The 19094-nt window shown below is 42.8% G+C and overlaps 2 protein-coding genes across 2 annotated transcripts; both read left to right on the top strand.

Moving 5' to 3' along the window:
* Nucleotides 1–951: 951 nt before the first annotated feature.
* LOC123702799 (myosin regulatory light chain 2) lies at nt 952–3975 on the top strand. The gene is made up of 3 exons (XM_045650600.1): nt 952–1107; nt 2163–2339; nt 3228–3975. Exons 1-3 carry the CDS (start codon nt 967–969, stop codon nt 3645–3647), a joined length of 738 nt encoding a protein of 245 aa, XP_045506556.1. The 5' UTR covers nt 952–966; the 3' UTR covers nt 3648–3975.
* Nucleotides 3976–4971: 996 nt separating this feature from the next.
* On the top strand, nt 4972–18259 carry LOC123702682 (protein C12orf4 homolog). Its single transcript, XM_045650459.1, has 8 exons — nt 4972–5259; nt 5597–5924; nt 6774–6995; nt 7442–7615; nt 8198–8384; nt 8700–8862; nt 9488–9606; nt 16908–18259. Exons 1-8 carry the CDS (start codon nt 5079–5081, stop codon nt 17118–17120), a joined length of 1587 nt encoding a protein of 528 aa, XP_045506415.1. The 5' UTR covers nt 4972–5078; the 3' UTR covers nt 17121–18259.
* Nucleotides 18260–19094: the final 835 nt, after the last annotated feature.

Raw genomic sequence — 19094 nt, 5'->3', positions numbered from 1 at the left:
CTACGTTAGACTTATGAAAAAAACTTACATAGAATGTAAGAATAAAATCTTTCAACCTTATGTTGCAGGAATTATTATTATAGCATAGATATATCAACTATAAACAAATCATAATGTACCTATGTAACTCATCATCTTGTTAAAAACCAATTTATATACCCTCTACGCCTCTACATTAAATAAGTTTTTCTGAATGGAGCAACAATAGGTATCATAAAATACATCATTTTTATTTATTTAATTATGAAGGACATAAAAGAATGTATCATGAAAAATATTTACATAAACATAGTATATAATGATCTTATTGTTCACTTCAATTTAAACAATTGGTTATGCACATTACAACTCTATCTGATACTTGTGTAAAATTAGTCAGAAGCAAATTATAAAGAGTTCGTTATGGATTCCATACATTTGTTAATCTTGATATTTATTATTCTTCTACAAATAATACCTATGAACTGGAATGTTGATGAACATTATATTAATATGCATATCTAATAATGAATAACATTGTAAAATTCATAAAAAAGCATAAGCTGAATCATAACTTCATTTACGAAAAGTGAAAACTTAGGGATCAAAAATGAAAACAAAACAATTCTGTTTGTTTGTTTTTATGACATAAAAGATATTGCTTCATAATCTGATAAAACAGTAGGTATCTAATAAACACTTGACTTCCCCTATATAATTGAAATAAATTTTCAGAATAGTATTTGAGAAGTTAATTTGAAAATCTTATTTTCAAAGTCCGATCATTAAAAAAAGTAAACAAATAAACCTAGAGACTTTAATTACATATTGAACGCGTAGCAACACGCTAAATCGAAATGCACATAACAATTGAGTGGTTCAACAGAATAGCAATGGGACAGAATTATTTTCGTAACATACGGCCGGCCGGGTCAGCAAACGGAACCACTCTGACACTCCAATACCTATCGTTTTGGCGAACTATATATGGAATGGAGAGTTTGTGGGAGTCGAGGGGAGGGGGAGCCGAGACTCTTGGTAAATCCAACGGGTACGGGATCTCGGAGTCAGGGTGGGACTGCCGAACGGTACAGTCTCTCTTCCGTCGAACTAACAAACAACACAATGGTAAGTAAGTGATAGTGACATGTAGTGGAACACAGTGATTACATAGTGGTGTGAAGGGAACAGTGCGATCATGATAATACAGAGATAAAGCCTACCGGAGGTGAATAGCAACTTGGTGCACGGAACGCTATGAAGTCATTTGAAGCTATTAATCATCAAGTTGATCAATTCGGTTAAATTTTTGAAGCATTTTGAAAACTTACGTGGTTTTCCAATTGGATAAATAACAGTTTGCATAATAGTAGATTCAAATACCTAATAGTATATTGTATAAGATCCGAGGAGTAACGCGAACGTTCCAAATTAATTTATTCTGCTCTATCTGTCGCAAAGCATACCAACCGATGATCTTCTTAAAAATATTTGATTCGGATTTCAGTCATCCGGCTTTACAGAATAAAAATAGAAAAGCCCGGGCTTACAGTATGAACTGTAACTGAAAGTAGATAGGTTTCTATTTTGGGAAGCCGAACGTTATGAAATGATTTAGGCGTGTAAGATGATGCCGGCTTCGTGCTAAATATAAAGACGCGAAGAATGCGATTACTAAATATCGATTTTTGATACAAAAGTAAAAGTCTATCAACTTTTAAAGCTTACCATAGTAATTGGAGATAGTTAAAAGAGCATAGTGATTAATAATATGGATCAATACGTCGGGAATAGTAAATGGAAATTACGTCGGTTTAAGATGTTCAACAACCTAATAAAGTTCATTCTGATTTACTCAATAGGTAATAATTTATTTAATAGTTTGCGTTGGTAAATAATTTCTACATTTTCTAGACATGACTTCTTTCTAAGAACTACGTAAATTCAATTCCAAAACAACAAACAATCAATACTTAAACAATCTTTCAGCTTTAAATGGTTTACAGTCTTACGTAGTCCACTTATTAGTTTCAACACAATAAAACACGAGTTATAATACTTAAATTATAAAAGACAAATAAATATTCACTAAATAGGACCACTTTCCACACATCCTAATAAAAATACTTCATCCACACCTTTATTTCGAGCTCAAAGCTTCTACTACAAATTCCCCTCCACAGGCGGACAAGGAAAAGAAGATCAAGAAGAAGAAGACCAAAGAAGAAGCGCCCGCTGAGGAGGCCCCTGCTGAAGCCCCCGCTGAGAGACAATCCTCCCGCGGAAGCCGCAAGGCCAAGCGCACCGGTTCCAATGTCTTCTCTATGTTCACACAGAAGCAGGTCGCTGAGTTCAAAGAAGTAAGTGTAAACTCGTTATTAAGTTGACCGTATCATCCATCGATCGTCGAGGCGCACAGATTCTAGGCATCGCCATATGGTGGACGTTCCATGTATCCGGACTAAGCGGTTCGGATCCACATTCTTTATACGAACCGCGAGGGACTAGAACATGCTTCCTGAATCTGTGTTCCCCGACGAGTACAACATGGGGGTCTTCGAGCGTAGAGTAAACAGGTACCTTCTAGGGAAGCGCGTTCCATCTTAGACCATATTATCTCAGCTTAACATCAGGCGAGATTGTGGTCAAGCGCTTCCCTATTACCAATTAAAAAAAAAATCTGCTGTAAAATGGACCATAAGTATTGGCAATATACAAAGGCTCTGTAGCAGATTATTAGCTCGTAAAATGCTGATCGTAAAGTTTAACATTGGGGCACCATTAGGTACTTCTAGAACCTTTTGGTTCAAATGGTCAGATAAAATGGTAGGTTTTAATGTTTTAGTAAATAGTAATAACGATAATCTTTAGATTGCGACCTTGGGGAGGGAGAATTACATTTAATTATTTCCTGAAACATTTAAGTTCAACTATCAATATTGTAGCTAATAACTTTAAACTCAAGGTATATTTCCTGTCGAAAAAACAGAACAATCGTCTTCCCATTCCGATATCTAAATTCCAAAACCATCATCACGTTATCTCGTGCGGAAGACAATTTGTTTAATAAACAAATTACATCGCTATTGTTTGAGCTTTTCTGAATATTCTATCCTTATTATGACTAACATTAAAGATACTTAAAAATAATAAAAAATAGAAAGAACAAACGGTCGATATTTTACTTCACAACATCAATATATTAATATTAATGGCACATTAAGTAACAAACGTTTCTCTTGTTCCAGGCCTTCCAGCTAATGGACCACGACAAGGACGGTATCATCGGCAAGAGCGACCTCCGTGCCACTTTCGACTCCCTCGGCAGGCTCGCCTCCGAGAAGGAGCTCGACGACATGGTCGGCGAAGCCTCCGGCCCCATCAGCTTCACCCAGCTCCTCACCCTCTTCGCGAACCGCATGTCCGGCGGATCCGACGAAGACGACGTAGTCATCAACGCCTTCAAAACCTTCGACAAGGACGGCAAGATCGACTCCGAGAACCTCAGACACGCCCTCATGACCTGGGGTGACAAGTTCTCCCCCGACGAGGTCGACGAGGCCTACGACCAGATGGAGATCGACGACAAAGGCTACATCGACACCCAGAAGCTGATCACCATGCTGACCGCCAGCGCTGAGGAGGAGGAGGGCGGTGAAGCCGCGTAAATATATTCCAAGCGATGAAGAGCGTCAACTTATAGAGTGGCTACCACCCGGCCCGCGGTTCGAAGATTAAACGCGTTGCGAACCAAATTATTTTTTATTTATATCTCTATGTAATTTATTGTTTCCATTTTTTAATTTATATATAATGAAAATATAGTTCTACTATACAAAATGGCGTGTACAACTGTCCCTACCACGGGTGTTTGTGCGAACAAACGGCGGGAGACGAGGGATGCAAGGAATACTATGTATTCATTTTTGTTTTGTTTCAAATAAAGTTTTTCACAAGTCTGACTAAAATAGGGCTTTAAGCCTAGTTTTGTAGTAACCTGGTCTTTATCATTACACACCTACACACCAAATTCATACATTGATGAATGTAGAAGCTTAAGTCATAAATGACCAAAACATAGGAACTCAATAGTGATTGCTTTACCTTCCTGAAATTCTTGGCACTTTCTAAATTGTCTAAAATTAAATGAGACATAAACTTCTTGAATTTTCCCTCAGTAACACAATACCCTTTATCTACCATATTATTCGAATGTTGCGCAATAAACACTGTTTCTGAGAAAATATCTCTGAAGAAATAATATTTCCTACACATTTTTGGGAATCAAATATCAGCTATCAAAAGTTACCTAAAAATAACATTCAGCAGTACCTACACTGAAATTTGGACGATGCATAAAACACAAAAGTATAAAAGTTAAATCTTTGGCTCTCTTAATTATTCCTTCTAATAGTAGAAACCTTTATAGAACTGTTTACAGATGAGCCATAGAACTTGAAAGTGTTTTGTAGGTATATTAATTTTTATTTTCATATAAGTACAAGATATTTTTGTTGATGTAGAGTGTAGACGTTTCTGTCCTTAAATTATTACAATTACACATATTATTTATTAATTTAAAAGGAAACTATAAGAATAAAGTATGTGGTATGGTATGAGCTGTTTCAAACAAAAAAACTGCTTTATATTATAGACCAGTGGTCCGCCCCGGCTTCGCCCGTGGTACATATTTCTCAATGAAAGGTAGCCTATGTCCTTTCTCGGGTATCAAATTATCTCCATACCAAATTTCATGCTAATTGGTTCAGTAGTTTAGGCGTGATTGAGTAACAAACAGACAGACAGAGTTACTTTCGCATTTATAATATTAGTAAGGCTATTAAGGATTATATAAATTACCGACACAACATAAATAACAAGCGTTTTCGGAATTCTGCGTCAAACAGAACACGAACACTTGACATTTAACAAAACATGACACGATTAATGTCATGTTCCAATTCTAATGTTCTGACAGCTGACAACTGAACAGTGAACAAAACGGAACAAAACAAATAAAGAAGATAATATCTATTATTCCCTACATCTTTAAACTTAATTTATTTTTGTACTAATAACTACATAGACATTTAAACACAATGACTACAGAAACTGTGCAAAACGTGACAAAAACATTTAAGTTTTCATTTCCAACATGCACTAATGAAGAAATACTCTTCAAATTGGAAGTGCCGGTGGAGATTCCTTATGAAGGGTCATCTCGGGAGCTAGTTCAGAGAGTCATAAAGATGTTCCATATACCAGTATACTTGGAAGACGGTGAGTACCTACACATTTTTAATTTGGAATTAAAAGTAAACATGGCCGAAATAGATTCGAAATTTAAACATTGCCTAATAAATAATTAGTAGACGCCCCTTATGTATGTATTATAACTGCGATCCTATTGTTAATCAATAAATTAGTTTAACAGAAAATTCAGTTACTTAGGTTTGTAATAACTTGAGTAACTATAACCAAGGTAAAACATAGCAAGCCTCATTTAAGTTAGTGATAGGTAAGCATATCTATTTTTGTAATCTTAAATAAACAAATAGCTTTTAGATTTGAATACAAAGATAAAAAAAATGTATTGTAACATCATGTCTGCTTTCAGAATTAAATGAAAAGCTAGCCAACTTCATAGCAGAAGAAACAAAAAACTTTCACAATGAAAGAGATGAAAAACTCCTCAACCAATTAAAAAATGGGGAACTCAATATAGAAGGTATTATAAAGGGCTGGGAGAAATCTTTTAAAGAGAATGTATTAGAATTTGCTGAACAGAAAGGTTCGTCAGATGAAGAAGTCTTTGCTGCAGCTTATCATAAGTTGGTACATTCACCGGCGTTGGAAACAATATTACAAGTTGAGAGTTCTTACGCTAAAACTGTTATGAATATGATTCAGAATAGAGATGATGATGTTAAGAAACTTACTGAGAGGTATACTTAAAATTTTAATGATTTAAGTAGTTTGATATGTATTTACATCCATACTAATATTATAAATGCGAAAGTAACTCTGTCTGTCTGTCTGTCTGTTACTCAATCACGCCTTAACTACTGAACCAATTTGCATGAAATTTGGTATAGAGATATTTTGATACCCGAGAAAGGACATAGGATAGGCTTTATCCCGGAAATCCCACCGGAACGGGAACTATGCGGGTTTTTCTTTGACTGCGCGGGCGATCCCGCGGGTGGAAAGCTAGTAATATACTAATTAGTTTGTAATTACTTATTACCTATTTACCTACTATATAATATGTATTATATCTATATACTTATAGTTTTGGTTTACTTGAACATTTAACTTTAAAAAAGAGTCAAAAATATAATAAGGTGGCTTATGAAATGTATAATGTAAATATGCACTAGCTTTCCACCCGCGACATCGCCCGCACAATCATAGAAAACCCCACATAGTTCCTGTTCCCGTGGGATTTCCGGGATAAAACCTATCCTATGTCTTTTCTCGGGTATCAAAATATCTCTATACCTAATTTCATGCAAATTGGTTCAGTAGTTAAGGTGTGATTGAGAAACAGACAGACAGACAGAGTTACTTTCACATTAATTATAATATTAGTATGGATTCAACATAATATGTATATTAAAATGTTGTCCTTATTTCAAGTTTTGCCTTATTTGGTTATTATAATATTCTGAATAATGAATTGATATAATAAATTATGATATTTATACAAATAATTATTTAGACAGTTAAAATGACTTATAAACTCTTATTATCAACATTTATTTTATCTGCAATAAACAACATCCACATTACAGACAAACAGAAGAAATGGAGCAAAAAATACGCCTCCTCAACGTCTCAAGCACAGAGGAGGAAATCAATGCGCTTGCGGCTAAACATTTCGAGGAACAAAGTGTAGCGTCAGGTCGATGGGAGTCGCAGTTAGACGCGTTACGGCACGCGCAGCGAGCGGCGCATCGAGCGTGGTTAATGGCCGCTATTGATGATTATCAGTTGAACGAGAATGCTACTCCGAGGTATGGTTACTTTTGTGCTTTATTTTCATAATGTAAAAATATCCAAGTATGTCACACAAATAATTCAACACTGTTATGGATCACATCGTTTTCAATTATTTCAAAGTTATAACAATTTTACTTAGATCATACATTATATGCAACTTTACTAATTTATAATTATTATGAACACACAATGACAGAAACAAAACTATAATCAAAATGCCACTATGAAGTACAGCTTACACGCCTACAAAACACAACTTATACCACTAGAAAGTACTAATACCAAACCAAAGCGTAAATTCAACTGTAATTCACAATGGAAGGCCATTGCAACCCAAAATACAGACTATAATCTACTACTATTGCTTGTTTATAGTATGATTGTATGTTTGAGAATAAAGTTATTTATTAAAGTAAAGTAAAGTTATTTATTAAAGTACAAAGTATATCTTTTATTCCAGCAACTCCCCGCTATGTTCCTTCCCGCCAGAACTACCGGGGCCTTTACAACCAGCACCTCCTCGTCTAGAAGAAAGCTTCACCATACACTTGGGCTCGCAGCTCAAACAGACGCATAATATACGATTGGTTGCTGTAGATATTATGGATCTGTGCTCTGTTAATAGAGGAGATAGGTGAGTTATATAAATAGTTATCTATACTAGTTCAGCTCCCATCTTTGTTCATTATCGCTGGAACGCCTCGACTAGAGAAGAGCTTCACTATGCACTTGGGATCGGAGCTCAAACAGACGCACAATATATGCCTGGTCGTTGTAGATATTATGGATCTGTGCTCTGTTAATAGGGGCGATAGGTAGGTGTTATTTATTGATATTTATCTATCCTAATTATTGGCACACTCTAAACAACTGGACTCATAATCGCCTTTTAAAATGTCAAAAGAGTTTTAAACATTCAACGAAATTAACACCTTATTTTGTGGCAATTATGTTCAAAAATCTATCAAATATTGTATCGTTAATTAAAAACTGTGCCTAAAGACGAGTTGGCAGAGTTTTAATTCTGACACTTTTGAGTGTGATTATGAGCTGTTGTTTATAAAAATGTGTAAATCTGTGTATCTATTGTTTTCATGCCTAAACTACTGAACCGATTTTGATGACATTTTGTATACGGTTAGACTGGATCGTGGATAAACAGACAGGGTAGTTTGTTTTTTTTTAATATCTAACTAATATAATAATAACTTTTCAGTGGTACATGGAATCGAGTACAGCCAGCTCTAGCGTTATATTCAAACGACTTGAGTGCAGTGGTATTGCTCGCAGACCACAAACCAACCAGATCTCCTTTAGTAAAATTGGCTAGAGAGGCCACAGAACACCATTTTGATGATGTGGAAATACAGTTGAGAGATATTAGTGAAAAAGTTTTGGAACCGGTAAATTGAATATAATTGATATTATTTTCATATGATTTAGTAATTTTTGACGAAGTAGGGCGGGAAGTTTTTGGACAATATTTTTAACTTATCAGAATTACGATTGACTGACACTAGATTGACACTGTATATTTTGATATGTATTTAATTTTTATTTCTTGAAGTCATATTTATAATATTTACATCGTCACTTTACTTAAATAATTCACAAATGAAACTTTTAACTGTTTAATTTTTAATTAATATGGTTCTCATTTTTGGATGTAAAATCTCATCATGAATTTTTTTTTCACTTTTCTTATCAAAACTCCACAGGCAGAAAAACGCAACACAGAGCGCATAAACAACAACGACGCGCGTACCAACAAGTGCAAGCACTCGCTGCAGCCCGGCGACGTGTACCTCACGCGGCACAGCAACCTCGCTGAAGCACACCTCGTTTATCACCTAGTGGTTGATGATGAGCAGATGCGAGCAGGTCTAGAAGACTTAATATGAAAAAAAATACAAAAAATTGAAAAAAAAGTCGCAAAAAATCTAAAAAAAACCATTTGTGAAGAAATTTAGAGGTCCCTATAAGTGAGAACAGATTAAAGCAAGTCGCTATGTGTTCATTTGTAGTAAAAATCGCAAAAAATGACAAAAAATCTTCTCCATACAAAGATAGGGCCCAGTAGGCATATATAAAACTAGTAAGAACAAGTGCAAGCACTCGCTGCAGCCCGGCGACGTGTAGCTCACGCGGCACAGCAACCTCGCAAGCAGCGAGAGCAGGTGAAAAAAAAGTGGGGAAAATATGGAAAAAAGCAAAAAAAATACAATTTGAGAATAAAATAAGGGGTTCCTGTGAGGCAGAACGGATTAAAACTGGTTGCAGTGTGTTCATTTGTGAAAAGAGGGAAAAAAATCCAAAAATCGTAAAAAAATTTTAGACTGTAAAAAATTGGGGTCTGAATAGAACAGAGATAATATGTTTATTTGTGGAAAAAATGCAAAAAATCTAACCTAATCTATGACACAGTATTTGTAAATATGTAATTCAATTTGAATAAATTATTTTATTTACCTATACTATTGTTATTTACTGACTTAACAATTTACAGGAGACATAACATCCCGGCACCCGGCGATCCTCGCTCTCCGCAACATATTGAAGTCGGCGTGTTGCAATGACGTCACGAGTATCACTATACCGCTGTTACTGAGACACGATCTTACTGAGGTATTATAAGTTTAATATCTTTTATAATTGTTTAATATCTTTTATATTGTTACTTTTTATAACTCCTTATAGTCGATTTAAGACTTCATCAGTTTACTTTTAAAGTTGTGAACCAATATTAGTAGGTTAATTTTCATTTTCTAGTCGTGTATTACAAAGAAATGTTTAGTTTAATATTGTTGTGGACTGTATTATTTGTTGGGGTTTGTGTTCAAGAAAACACCCTTCCTTCGACATACATATATTATCGACCCTTATGTACGCTATTACAATTTATACTTAATCACTATTACTTATTCACTATTACTTCTTCACTACTAGTCTGGAAGAAGTACTTGCTGCAACTGACTTTAATTCCAAATGTTGGGCTATTTATATGCGTCACCGGCGGCGATATTCAAAGCGGTGCGGCGAGCCACAAAGCCATCGCCCGGCGGCGAGGCATAAAGCGGCGGCAGCGGCTCAAAGCGGCGGCGGCTGTCTTGCATGTGCCGCCTAGGCCACGCCTCCTCCACGTGTAGACGCAATACACGTGGCGTACTGTGTAGAACGCGATAGTCGAAACCGCGGTGCGCCTCGTCAAAACCGCGGTGCGCCTCTTCTTCCACGTGTAGCGTTGAAACTCCGCTCCATACACGTGGCGTCGCTGTGTGGGGAGCCCCGTTGTCGCCTGCGCTTGACCTTGATAGTATGCTCGTCCTTTACAGTCCTCCCCCCGGCGTAGCTTGCGTAGCCTCCTTCATCACGACGAGCTTGCTGACGGGGCGTCTGAAGATCCCGCTCTTGGTCTTCACTTCGGCTACCCGCACAGCGTCGTCCGGCCCGGCGTGAACGCGCACCACGACCCCCATGGGCCATGTGTTGCGCGGCAAGACGTGGTCCACGATGATGACCACGTCACCTTCCTCGAGGCGTCGCGTGTCCTTTCGCGCCTCCCCCCGTGGCACGAGCGTCGGTAGGTACTCCTTGATCCATCGGCGCCAAAAGTGGTCGGCGAGCGCCTGGCTGGCGCGCCAGGTCCGTCGGTCTGCTTCGTCGCACGGCCCCGTCGTCGGCAGTCCCGTTGAGGAGCCCAGCAGGAAGTGGTTGGGCGTGAGGGCTTCGGGATCGTCCGGGCTCACGCTCACGTGAGTCAGCGGCCTCGCGTTCACCGCGAACTCCGCTTCGGTGAGCAGAGTCCACAGCACTTCTTCTGGTGGCGCCTTCTCCCGTAGTGTCGCGCCGAGCGCGGTCTTCACTGACCGCACCAGCCGCTCCCAAGCACCGCCTTGATGCGGCGCACCCGGCGGTATGTAGCGCCACTCCATTCGATGGCGCAGCGCTTCTTCTTGTAGCGCCGGCGCCCACTCGTTGTACGCCTTCTTCAGTTCTTGATCGGCGCCCCTGAAGTTTGTCCCGTTGTCTGAGTACATCAGACGAGGCCACCCTCTGCGCGCCGCCATTCTCCTCAGCGCCATGATGGCTGAGTCCGTTGATAGAGACGCGACGAGCTCTAGGTGCACGGCGCGCGATGTCAAGCAGGTGAACAGCGCGCCCCATCTCTTCTCTCTTCTTCGTCCGATCTTGACCATCATTGGCCCGAAGTAGTCGACCCCGCAGTTGGTGAAGGGTCGGTGGAACGGGTCGAGGCGAGCGCGCGGCAAGTCCCCTTTGGCTGGGACCTGCGGCATTGCTCGGCGTACTCGGCACAGCGCGCAGTTCTTCTCCACAGCGCGCACTGTAGGCCGCAGGTGGATGACCCAGTAGCGCTGCCTCAGGTCGTTGGTGACACGCTCGCGGTTGGCGTGTCCGGCGGCACAATGTTCCTGTAACACTATTAGTCTGGTTATTCTGTGCCGGCCGTCGAGGATCACCGGCTTCTTTACCGTGTCGGGTGCCGTGGCTGCGTTTATGCGGCCCCTTACTCTCAGCACGCCGTCTTCCATTACCGGGTCCAATTTGTACAGTCTACTGGATCTGCTGATGGGGCGCGCGTCCTTGATTCGCTTTATGTCTTCCCCAAAGCTGTCGTTCTGTGCGCGCTGCACCAACAGTCGTTCGGCTTGTTCCAGGTGGCGACATTCTAGTCTCGTCGCCGTGTGTCTGATGTGTATGTCAATGAATGCGAGCACCCTTGCTGTTGCTCCCACCAGTGTGCGGAATTTGGAGAAGCGCTCTGGATCCGGCAGCCATTCCATCTTCCGTGGCAGCTCGCTTACATGCAGTACATCAGCCTCGTCCGTAGTTTCTCGAAGTTCCTTCTCCGTGGGCCACTGGTCCTCCGTCTTCATCAGGAATTCTGGACCCTGGAACCATCGATCATGTCCCGTGGTGAAACTTAGGCGGGTGGCGTCGTCGGCAACGTTTTCGTGAGTCGGCAGCCACCGCCACTCTTCCCTTTGTGTTAGTTCTCCAATCTCACCGAGGCGATGCGCGACGAACGGCGTGTATCTCTTTGCATCGTTGCGCACCCAGTGCACCACCGTCGATGAGTCTGTCCAAAACCAAGTACGAGATATGTCATACCTGTGCTCTCTTCTTATCTGATCAGCGAGTCTGGCGCCGATCACCGCCGCTTGTAGTTCTAGGCGCGGGATTGTCTGCGCGCGTCGTGGTGCCACCTTCGCTTTCGCCGAGACGAGTTTCACTTGCACGCTGCCGTCCGTTCGCCGCATACGCCAGTACGCCACGGCTGCATAAGCTTGTTCACTGGCGTCGCATAGCACGTGCAGCTCGATGTCTTCGACGTTGTCCGTTGCGTAACATCGCGGCAAACGTAGTGCGCTGACTGCTTCCAGCTGCGCCAGCCAGCCTGCAAACTGCTCGCCCTCTTGTTCAGGTATCGGCTCGTCCCACGAAATCTGGAGGCGCCACAGGCTCTGCAATATGATTTTAGCACGGATGGTGAAATAACTTAAGAGGCCTAGTGGGTCATAAATTGACATTACCGCACTTAATGCTTCGCGCTTGGTTGGCGGGCGCTTGCAATCTCGCACCTCCACCGGTACCCTGTTCATTGCTGTGTTGAATCCTAGCGCGTCTTCCTCGGCGTCCCAAATTAGCCCGAGGATCTTCGGGGCTGGCTGCGCTCCTCCCAGCTGCGTTGGTGTGCTAGCGTGCAGTTCTCGTGGCACGTCCCTCAGCACGCTCCTGTCGCTGGCGTTCCATCCTCGTAGCTTGAAGCCTGCCGCTGCGTGCACCGTCCGTATTTCTTTGATCGCTTGTCTGGCTTCGTCTGCGTCGGCGTAGCTCACCATTAGATCGTCCATGTAGTGACTCTTCGTTATCGCTTCCAGCGCCATTGGATACTGTTCTGCGTGCTGCTGCGCATTATGATTACGGATGTAATGCGCCATAAATGGAGAGCTCGCTGCGCCGAATATCATGGACGTCGTCTTATAGTGCTGTGGCGGCGTGTCGCGTCGGCTTTCCCTCCATAAAAACTGCTGCGCTGGCTGGTCTTCGGGTCTTATTTTCACTTGTAAGAACATCTCCTCTATATCTGCTGTGACTGCCACTGCCTTTTCCCTGAATCGAAATAATATACCTGGCAGTGATAGTAGCAAGTCTGGGCCCTCAAGTAGTTCATCATTTAAACAAGTCCCGTGGCTTTTGGCTGCCGCATCAAAGACCAATCGCTGCTTCCCTGGTTTGTTGGGATTGGTCACAGCGAAATGCGGCAGGTACCAGCACACGCTGCTCTCGCCTTCACTGCCATCGCACGGAACCGCATACCTTTTCTCAAATAAGTTGTTCATCTGCTTGGTGTACTCGGCTGCGAATTCCGGCGCGGCGTCCATTTTTGCTTCAATCTTCAGAAGTCTCCGCAGCGCGGCATTGTAGCTCGGCGGCATGCGGTCATTATCCCTCTTCCACGGCAGGCCGATCTCGTACCCGCCCGGCGTCTTCTTCGTAGTCGTCTCGACGATGGATGTCGCTCGTCGGTCGGCGTCACTGAGGCGCGGTCTGCTGGCTATGTTCAATGATTCGATCTTGAAGTGCTCTGCCACCAGGTCGTGCAGCCGCTGGTCCGCTTGTTGTTCTCGGACGTGAAGCACGCGGTCTCTCTCGACGATCATTCGACGCGGCGTTGTTCCATGTATCACCCAGCCGAGATTTGTCTTGGAGGCGGCAGGTTCGTCGGCGCCGCCCGTCCGAAGTTCTCTGGTCACGATATGCTCCCAGTGGTCGGTACCCACCAGGACACCCGCGCGTGCTTGTTCGTAACATACCTCACGTTCCGGTATGTCGCGCAGATGTCTGTACCGAAGCAGGGATCCCGGGATGGACTGCTGATGCAACTGCAGCTTCTTCATCGTGCGGGCACGCAGGTCGTGTAGTGTCCCGTCGCTCTGCCCCCGCAGCTGCACCGTCACCAGCCGACTTCCTTCTTCAATCTGCTCCATGTTCGCCCCGTGGATGCGGAGCGGCGTGGCGGGACCTTCGGCGCCGATCTGTTGCGCCAGGTCCTCATCAATGAGGGTGATGGTGGAGCCCTCATCGAGCAGTGCGTGCGTCGATACCTCCCCCCGTGGGCCGACGACGGTGACTGGACACATCTTCAGCAGGACGGCGCGGGGTGGTGCGGTTGCGCGGTCAGCAACCGCCATGACGGTTTCTTCGGTCGACGCAGCAGGCTCTTCTCTTCTAACGTCGTGCAGTGATGAATGATGCGGGCGGCGGCACTGGTTCACGCCGCATGGTTTCGCTCGACAGTAGCTGCGCCGATGTCTCTTCGTGGCGCACTTGAAGCAGGCGCCCTTTTCCCTGACCAGCGCCCACCGCTCATCCACCGACAGCTTGGCGTAGCGCGGGCAGGCAACCATAGCGTGGTCGCGCCCGCAGCACAGGCAGAAGTCTTCTTTCTTCTCTTCTTTCTTCTCTTCTTTCTTCTCTTCTTTCTTCTCTTCTTTCTTCTCTTCACCGGAGACCATGGTGTATACTGCAGACTTCCTTTTCGGTGGAGCAGGTCGCGCTGCTGCTGCCGCTGCTGCTGCTGCTGCGGCGTCTCTGCGCGCTGGTGCAGTGCTGCTCATCGGCGCGTAGGTGTAGCGAAGCGCCCGGTCCGCCTCTCTCATGAGGAAGCGGGACAGCACCACGATCTCTGGATCCGCTGTGCCTTCCTGTGCATAAGCATAATCACACCACCTAGACCGCAGGTGCGGACTAAGTTTGTCCAATATCTCCCGTGCTAGCATAGGATTGTACAAATATCCTTTTCTGTCTATGGTTTGAAGTATACACACCACATTTTGCACTTTTACCGCGAAGCAGTTGATGTCCTTGGCCGCTGCTCCAGGTCGCGGCAGCTTCCTTAGGTCTTCCATGGCCCTGTCGATTATTATCTCGGGCCTCCCGAAGCACTGCTCCAAAGTTTTCATGACTGCTTCAGGTGATGAAGCAGTGTGAAGCAGCGCTGCCACGGCGTCCCTTGCTTCCCCCTTCAGGCAGGTACGCAGCCGCTGGATGTTTTCTGCGTCGGACACTTGGTACATGCTGCTTGTGTCCCGGTAGGCTGCTCGGAACGGCAGCCACTCTTCGATCGCACCTGAAAATATCGGAAGGTCCGCGTGGCGTAGGCGCGGTCGCGCCATCTTCTCTAGGGACGCCGCCAGCTGCTCTATTCCTGTTCGTCTGGTCGGCGTCGGCGATCTTCCTCTTCTTAGTTCGGATCGCTGGTGTCTGTCATCCTTCGGCACAGGATGTGACTGGAGCCACTCGTCTACCTTGTTTCGTTCTTCTGTCGCGGTGACGGTATCTTCTGGCAGGCCCTCGTCTTCCTGTATGGCGGACACCTCGAACTGTAAGCGTTTATTTATTAGTTCTTTCTCAATTTGTAGTTCTTTTCTCTGGATAGCGGCGAGTCGCTCTGCCGCTTCTAATTCCGCCGCCTTAATCCGCCGCGCCGTACTCGCCGACGACCGCACCGATCTAGCGGATCTCGCTGGCGAATGCCGTCGCGGTTGCGGCGGGATCTCCATTGTGTCTGTGGCTGACGTCAAGCGTGCGTCAGACGGCGATGCCAGTGGGTCCAGCACCAGCCGCCGCATTCGTTCTTGCCGCACACGCTCTGTCTCCTGGCTCCGGTCCTCCATTTCTGCAGCTTCACCCTGGCTGCGGGTAACCACCATGCCTAAAGAGGTGACGCACCGCAGGCTTATACTGGCAGACTCGTTCCGCTGACCAGCACCCCTGATTCCCGGCGCGTACCACCAAGGTCACCCGACGGCCCGAGTCTACCCGTAAAAAACCTTACGACTCACCTCATTGGACTAGTACCAACAGCGCGGCCCCGTCGGTAGGTACCTGACTCGCCTGGTGACGATCAAAAACACCAGCAGGCTAGTACCAACGTTACCGGTTTGCCGATATTCGCCCCTCGAAGGTGAACTCGTTGCCGATGCGTACCTCTCTTCGGCAGGATCTGGTCTTCCACGGGCAGCGTTTCCTCTTCCTGGAGTATCCGGCGCTCGTAGGACCAGACGTTGTTGTGGACTGTATTATTTGTTGGGGTTTGTGTTCAAGAAAACACCCTTCCTTCGACATACATATATTATCGACCCTTATGTACGCTATTACAATTTATACTTAATCACTATTACTTATTCACTATTACTTCTTCACTACTAGTCTGGAAGAAGTACTTGCTGCAACTGACTTTAATTCCAAATGTTGGGCTATTTATATGCGTCACCGGCGGCGATATTCAAAGCGGTGCGGCGAGCCACAAAGCCATCGCCCGGCGGCGAGGCATAAAGCGGCGGCAGCGGCTCAAAGCGGCGGCGGCTGTCTTGCATGTGCCGCCTAGGCCACGCCTCCTCCACGTGTAGACGCAATACACGTGGCGTACTGTGTAGAACGCGATAGTCGAAACCGCGGTGCGCCTCGTCAAAACCGCGGTGCGCCTCTTCTTCCACGTGTAGCGTTGAAACTCCGCTCCATACACGTGGCGTCGCTGTGTGGGGAGCCCCGTTGTCGCCTGCGCTTGACCTTGATAGTATGCTCGTCCTTTACAAATATCTTTTATATTGTTACTTTTTATAACTCCTTATAGTCGATTTAAGACTTCATCAGTTTACTTTTAAAGTTGTGAACCAATATTAGTAGGTTAATTTTCATTTTCTAGTCGTGTATTACAAAGAAATGTTTTGTTTAAATTGTAAAGCTGTATCTTAATAACTATTAACTGTGTTCAATATTCTAATCATAATATTTGCTGTGGCTTAAGCTTTAGTACCTACTCAATTATTCCATAAGAGTAAACTATCCCACAATTATCCCATAAGATTAAATTAATCATTACCCTGCACTATTCTTTCCAGGAAATGACGATGTCGTGGTGCATGCGCCGTGCAGAATTAGTGCTCAAATGCGTCAAAGGCTTCGTTCTAGAGTCTAGTGGAGGTGGTGGGGCAGAATTGCGAACATTAACTGCCGCTTTACCGCCTTCTACTGGACCGGCTTTATTCGCGTCGTTGGCTGATTTGTTAGCCGCTACGTTTAGATTGGCGGGGCCTGTGAGACAGGTTAAGTGAGGAATAGACTATGAAAAGTGTACAGGGGACTGATTAAGTGTGATTTGAAGTACTAGTGGTGTGACAGGGAAATGATTTGTTGTTCTGGCTAGTTGAGTGGCAGGGGACTGACTCAGTGTACTTCTACGGCAAGTAGCAGGGGAATGTAAATACATAGTTGTAAAAGTGGCAAAGAACTGATTTAAAGTAATATGAATCAATATTGTAACTGCTTATATTTAATTTGTAATTAAAATAGTAATTACTAATTAATGCACTGTTAGTTATTCCTCGATATACTCTAATAATTGTTATAAATTATAATATAGATATTGTAAAAATAGATCTTGTGTTTGTTAATTTTAAGGAATCGTTATGATAAATAATTACATTAGAATTATTGTTTCTGTATAGAATCTGTAAATAAATAAAGTAATAATTTAATAACTATTTTATTAAATTATTATTTTATTAAACATTCCTATTAAAGTTAAATGTATTAAATAAACAGTTTGATTTACTCTCTAGGACATACAGACAAGATTAATAATAACTATATGTTTGGCTTCGATATCGATTGTAGATCACGCCCCAAGTATTAAAAAAAATATTCAATGTACAGTTTTGACTTTCCTACGATTTTATTATATATGTAATATTTAGCCTTGGATGAACCATATTCTTGTTATAGTTAATGTAATGTCAAATTTAACAGTATGTAACGGTAATTTTTACAGTGATAGCGAAATGGGTTGTACCAGCGTATTTTTAGCATAGAAGTTATCAGAGTCTCAAACCTAATTTCATCTCATCTTGTATTTGACGCCTCTGACAATTATTTGACGTTAACAACAGCTTTAACGGGTGAAACACGAGCGGTTATAGTTTAGTGTTGAAATTTAAACGTCCTCTATAAAACTGTCAAATGTCATAAACTCATATTTTCCCTAACTGTTAATTTAACATGTTTGTTATTGCTAAATCAACATGGTGCAACCCAGCCTTAATAATAATCATTCTTTCAATTTCCTTCGTTTATAATCTTATTTTTCGTAATTAACTCTGTACTCTATACTGTACTGTGTACGTACTAAACATTTGATGTATATTTTGTATTAATATCTGTATGTATCTCGAACAATAAATATGCAATTAATTTTTTTTTTTTGTTTTATTTCATACAATTCTATTCTCCAATAGCAGCAGTATTTAAGTTGATGCCTCCATTTTTGCTCATAAAAACTGCACTTGTAACATGACTAATTGTAACACAACTTTTGTGTTATGGCAAGTCGTAGAATAGAATTAATAAACTAACATACTCCAATAAAACACCGACTATCCATTTTTTAATATCTCTATATCTCTATAGGGACTATAATTAAAAGTATGTCGCCACGTAAGCCTACAAAAATAGACAGAGCAGGTTTTTCTTGCAATGGAAGTCAAATTAAAATTTTAATTGGATAAACCTAGAGTGTGATGGCATTTTCAATTCACTCCCATACCTATGGAAACTAAACTTTTGTAGTAACTAGAAAGAACTTACAAAGATGTGTCTGAACATTCCGATTTTTTTCATAAAATTATGTGTTGGTATCTGGTATGTGTCTAGTATTAGCTACATAAACTAGTTTCATCAAAATACGTAAATTTCAAAATGTGTTATAGCATCTTGAAATTGTAACAAAACGCCTCCAAAAGCCAAATCAACCTGGTAGGAACTTTTAGGCTATACAATCATCCCATCCCATCAGGCTATACCTACAAATTAGTAACCAATTGCTAAACTGCGCGGTTTTAGAAAATGATTCACGCTACACAGTACACTATGTCGCGACTGGACCATGCCCCCTTCCGGGTCTGCACTATCAAACATTAATGTTTTTACTTTTTGTAATAAGTGACCATGGCTCGGCCGTGCACGGACAAAGCACACGGACTGTGTTGAAATGTCGGTGCATATTGTTTCAAATGTTTCCCGGCTCCGACACG

The sequence above is a fragment of the Colias croceus genome, chromosome 24 (genome assembly GCF_905220415.1).
Source record: "Colias croceus chromosome 24, ilColCroc2.1".
NCBI classification, from domain to species: domain Eukaryota; kingdom Metazoa; phylum Arthropoda; class Insecta; order Lepidoptera; family Pieridae; genus Colias; species Colias croceus.
The sequence above is the reverse complement of the archived record's forward strand: the minus strand, read 5'-3'. Positions and strand labels throughout refer to the sequence as shown.

What these genes read in the sequence shown, in the direction of transcription:
- LOC123702799 (XM_045650600.1), top strand. Translation starts at nt 967, where the DNA reads ATGGAATGGAGAGTTTGTGGGAGTCGAGGGGAGGGGGAGCCGAGACTC. An exon ending in AACTAACAAACAACACAATG is followed by an intron (nt 1,108 to 2,162) that starts GTAAGTAAGTGA and finishes TCCCCTCCACAG; the next exon opens with GCGGACAAGGAAAAGAAGAT. An exon ending in AGGTCGCTGAGTTCAAAGAA is followed by an intron (nt 2,340 to 3,227) that starts GTAAGTGTAAAC and finishes CTCTTGTTCCAG; the next exon opens with GCCTTCCAGCTAATGGACCA.
- LOC123702682 (XM_045650459.1), top strand. Translation starts at nt 5,079, where the DNA reads ATGACTACAGAAACTGTGCAAAACGTGACAAAAACATTTAAGTTTTCA. An exon ending in GTTAAGAAACTTACTGAGAG is followed by an intron (nt 5,925 to 6,773) that starts GTATACTTAAAA and finishes TCCACATTACAG; the next exon opens with ACAAACAGAAGAAATGGAGC. An exon ending in TGAGACACGATCTTACTGAG is followed by an intron (nt 9,607 to 16,907) that starts GTATTATAAGTT and finishes TATTCTTTCCAG; the next exon opens with GAAATGACGATGTCGTGGTG.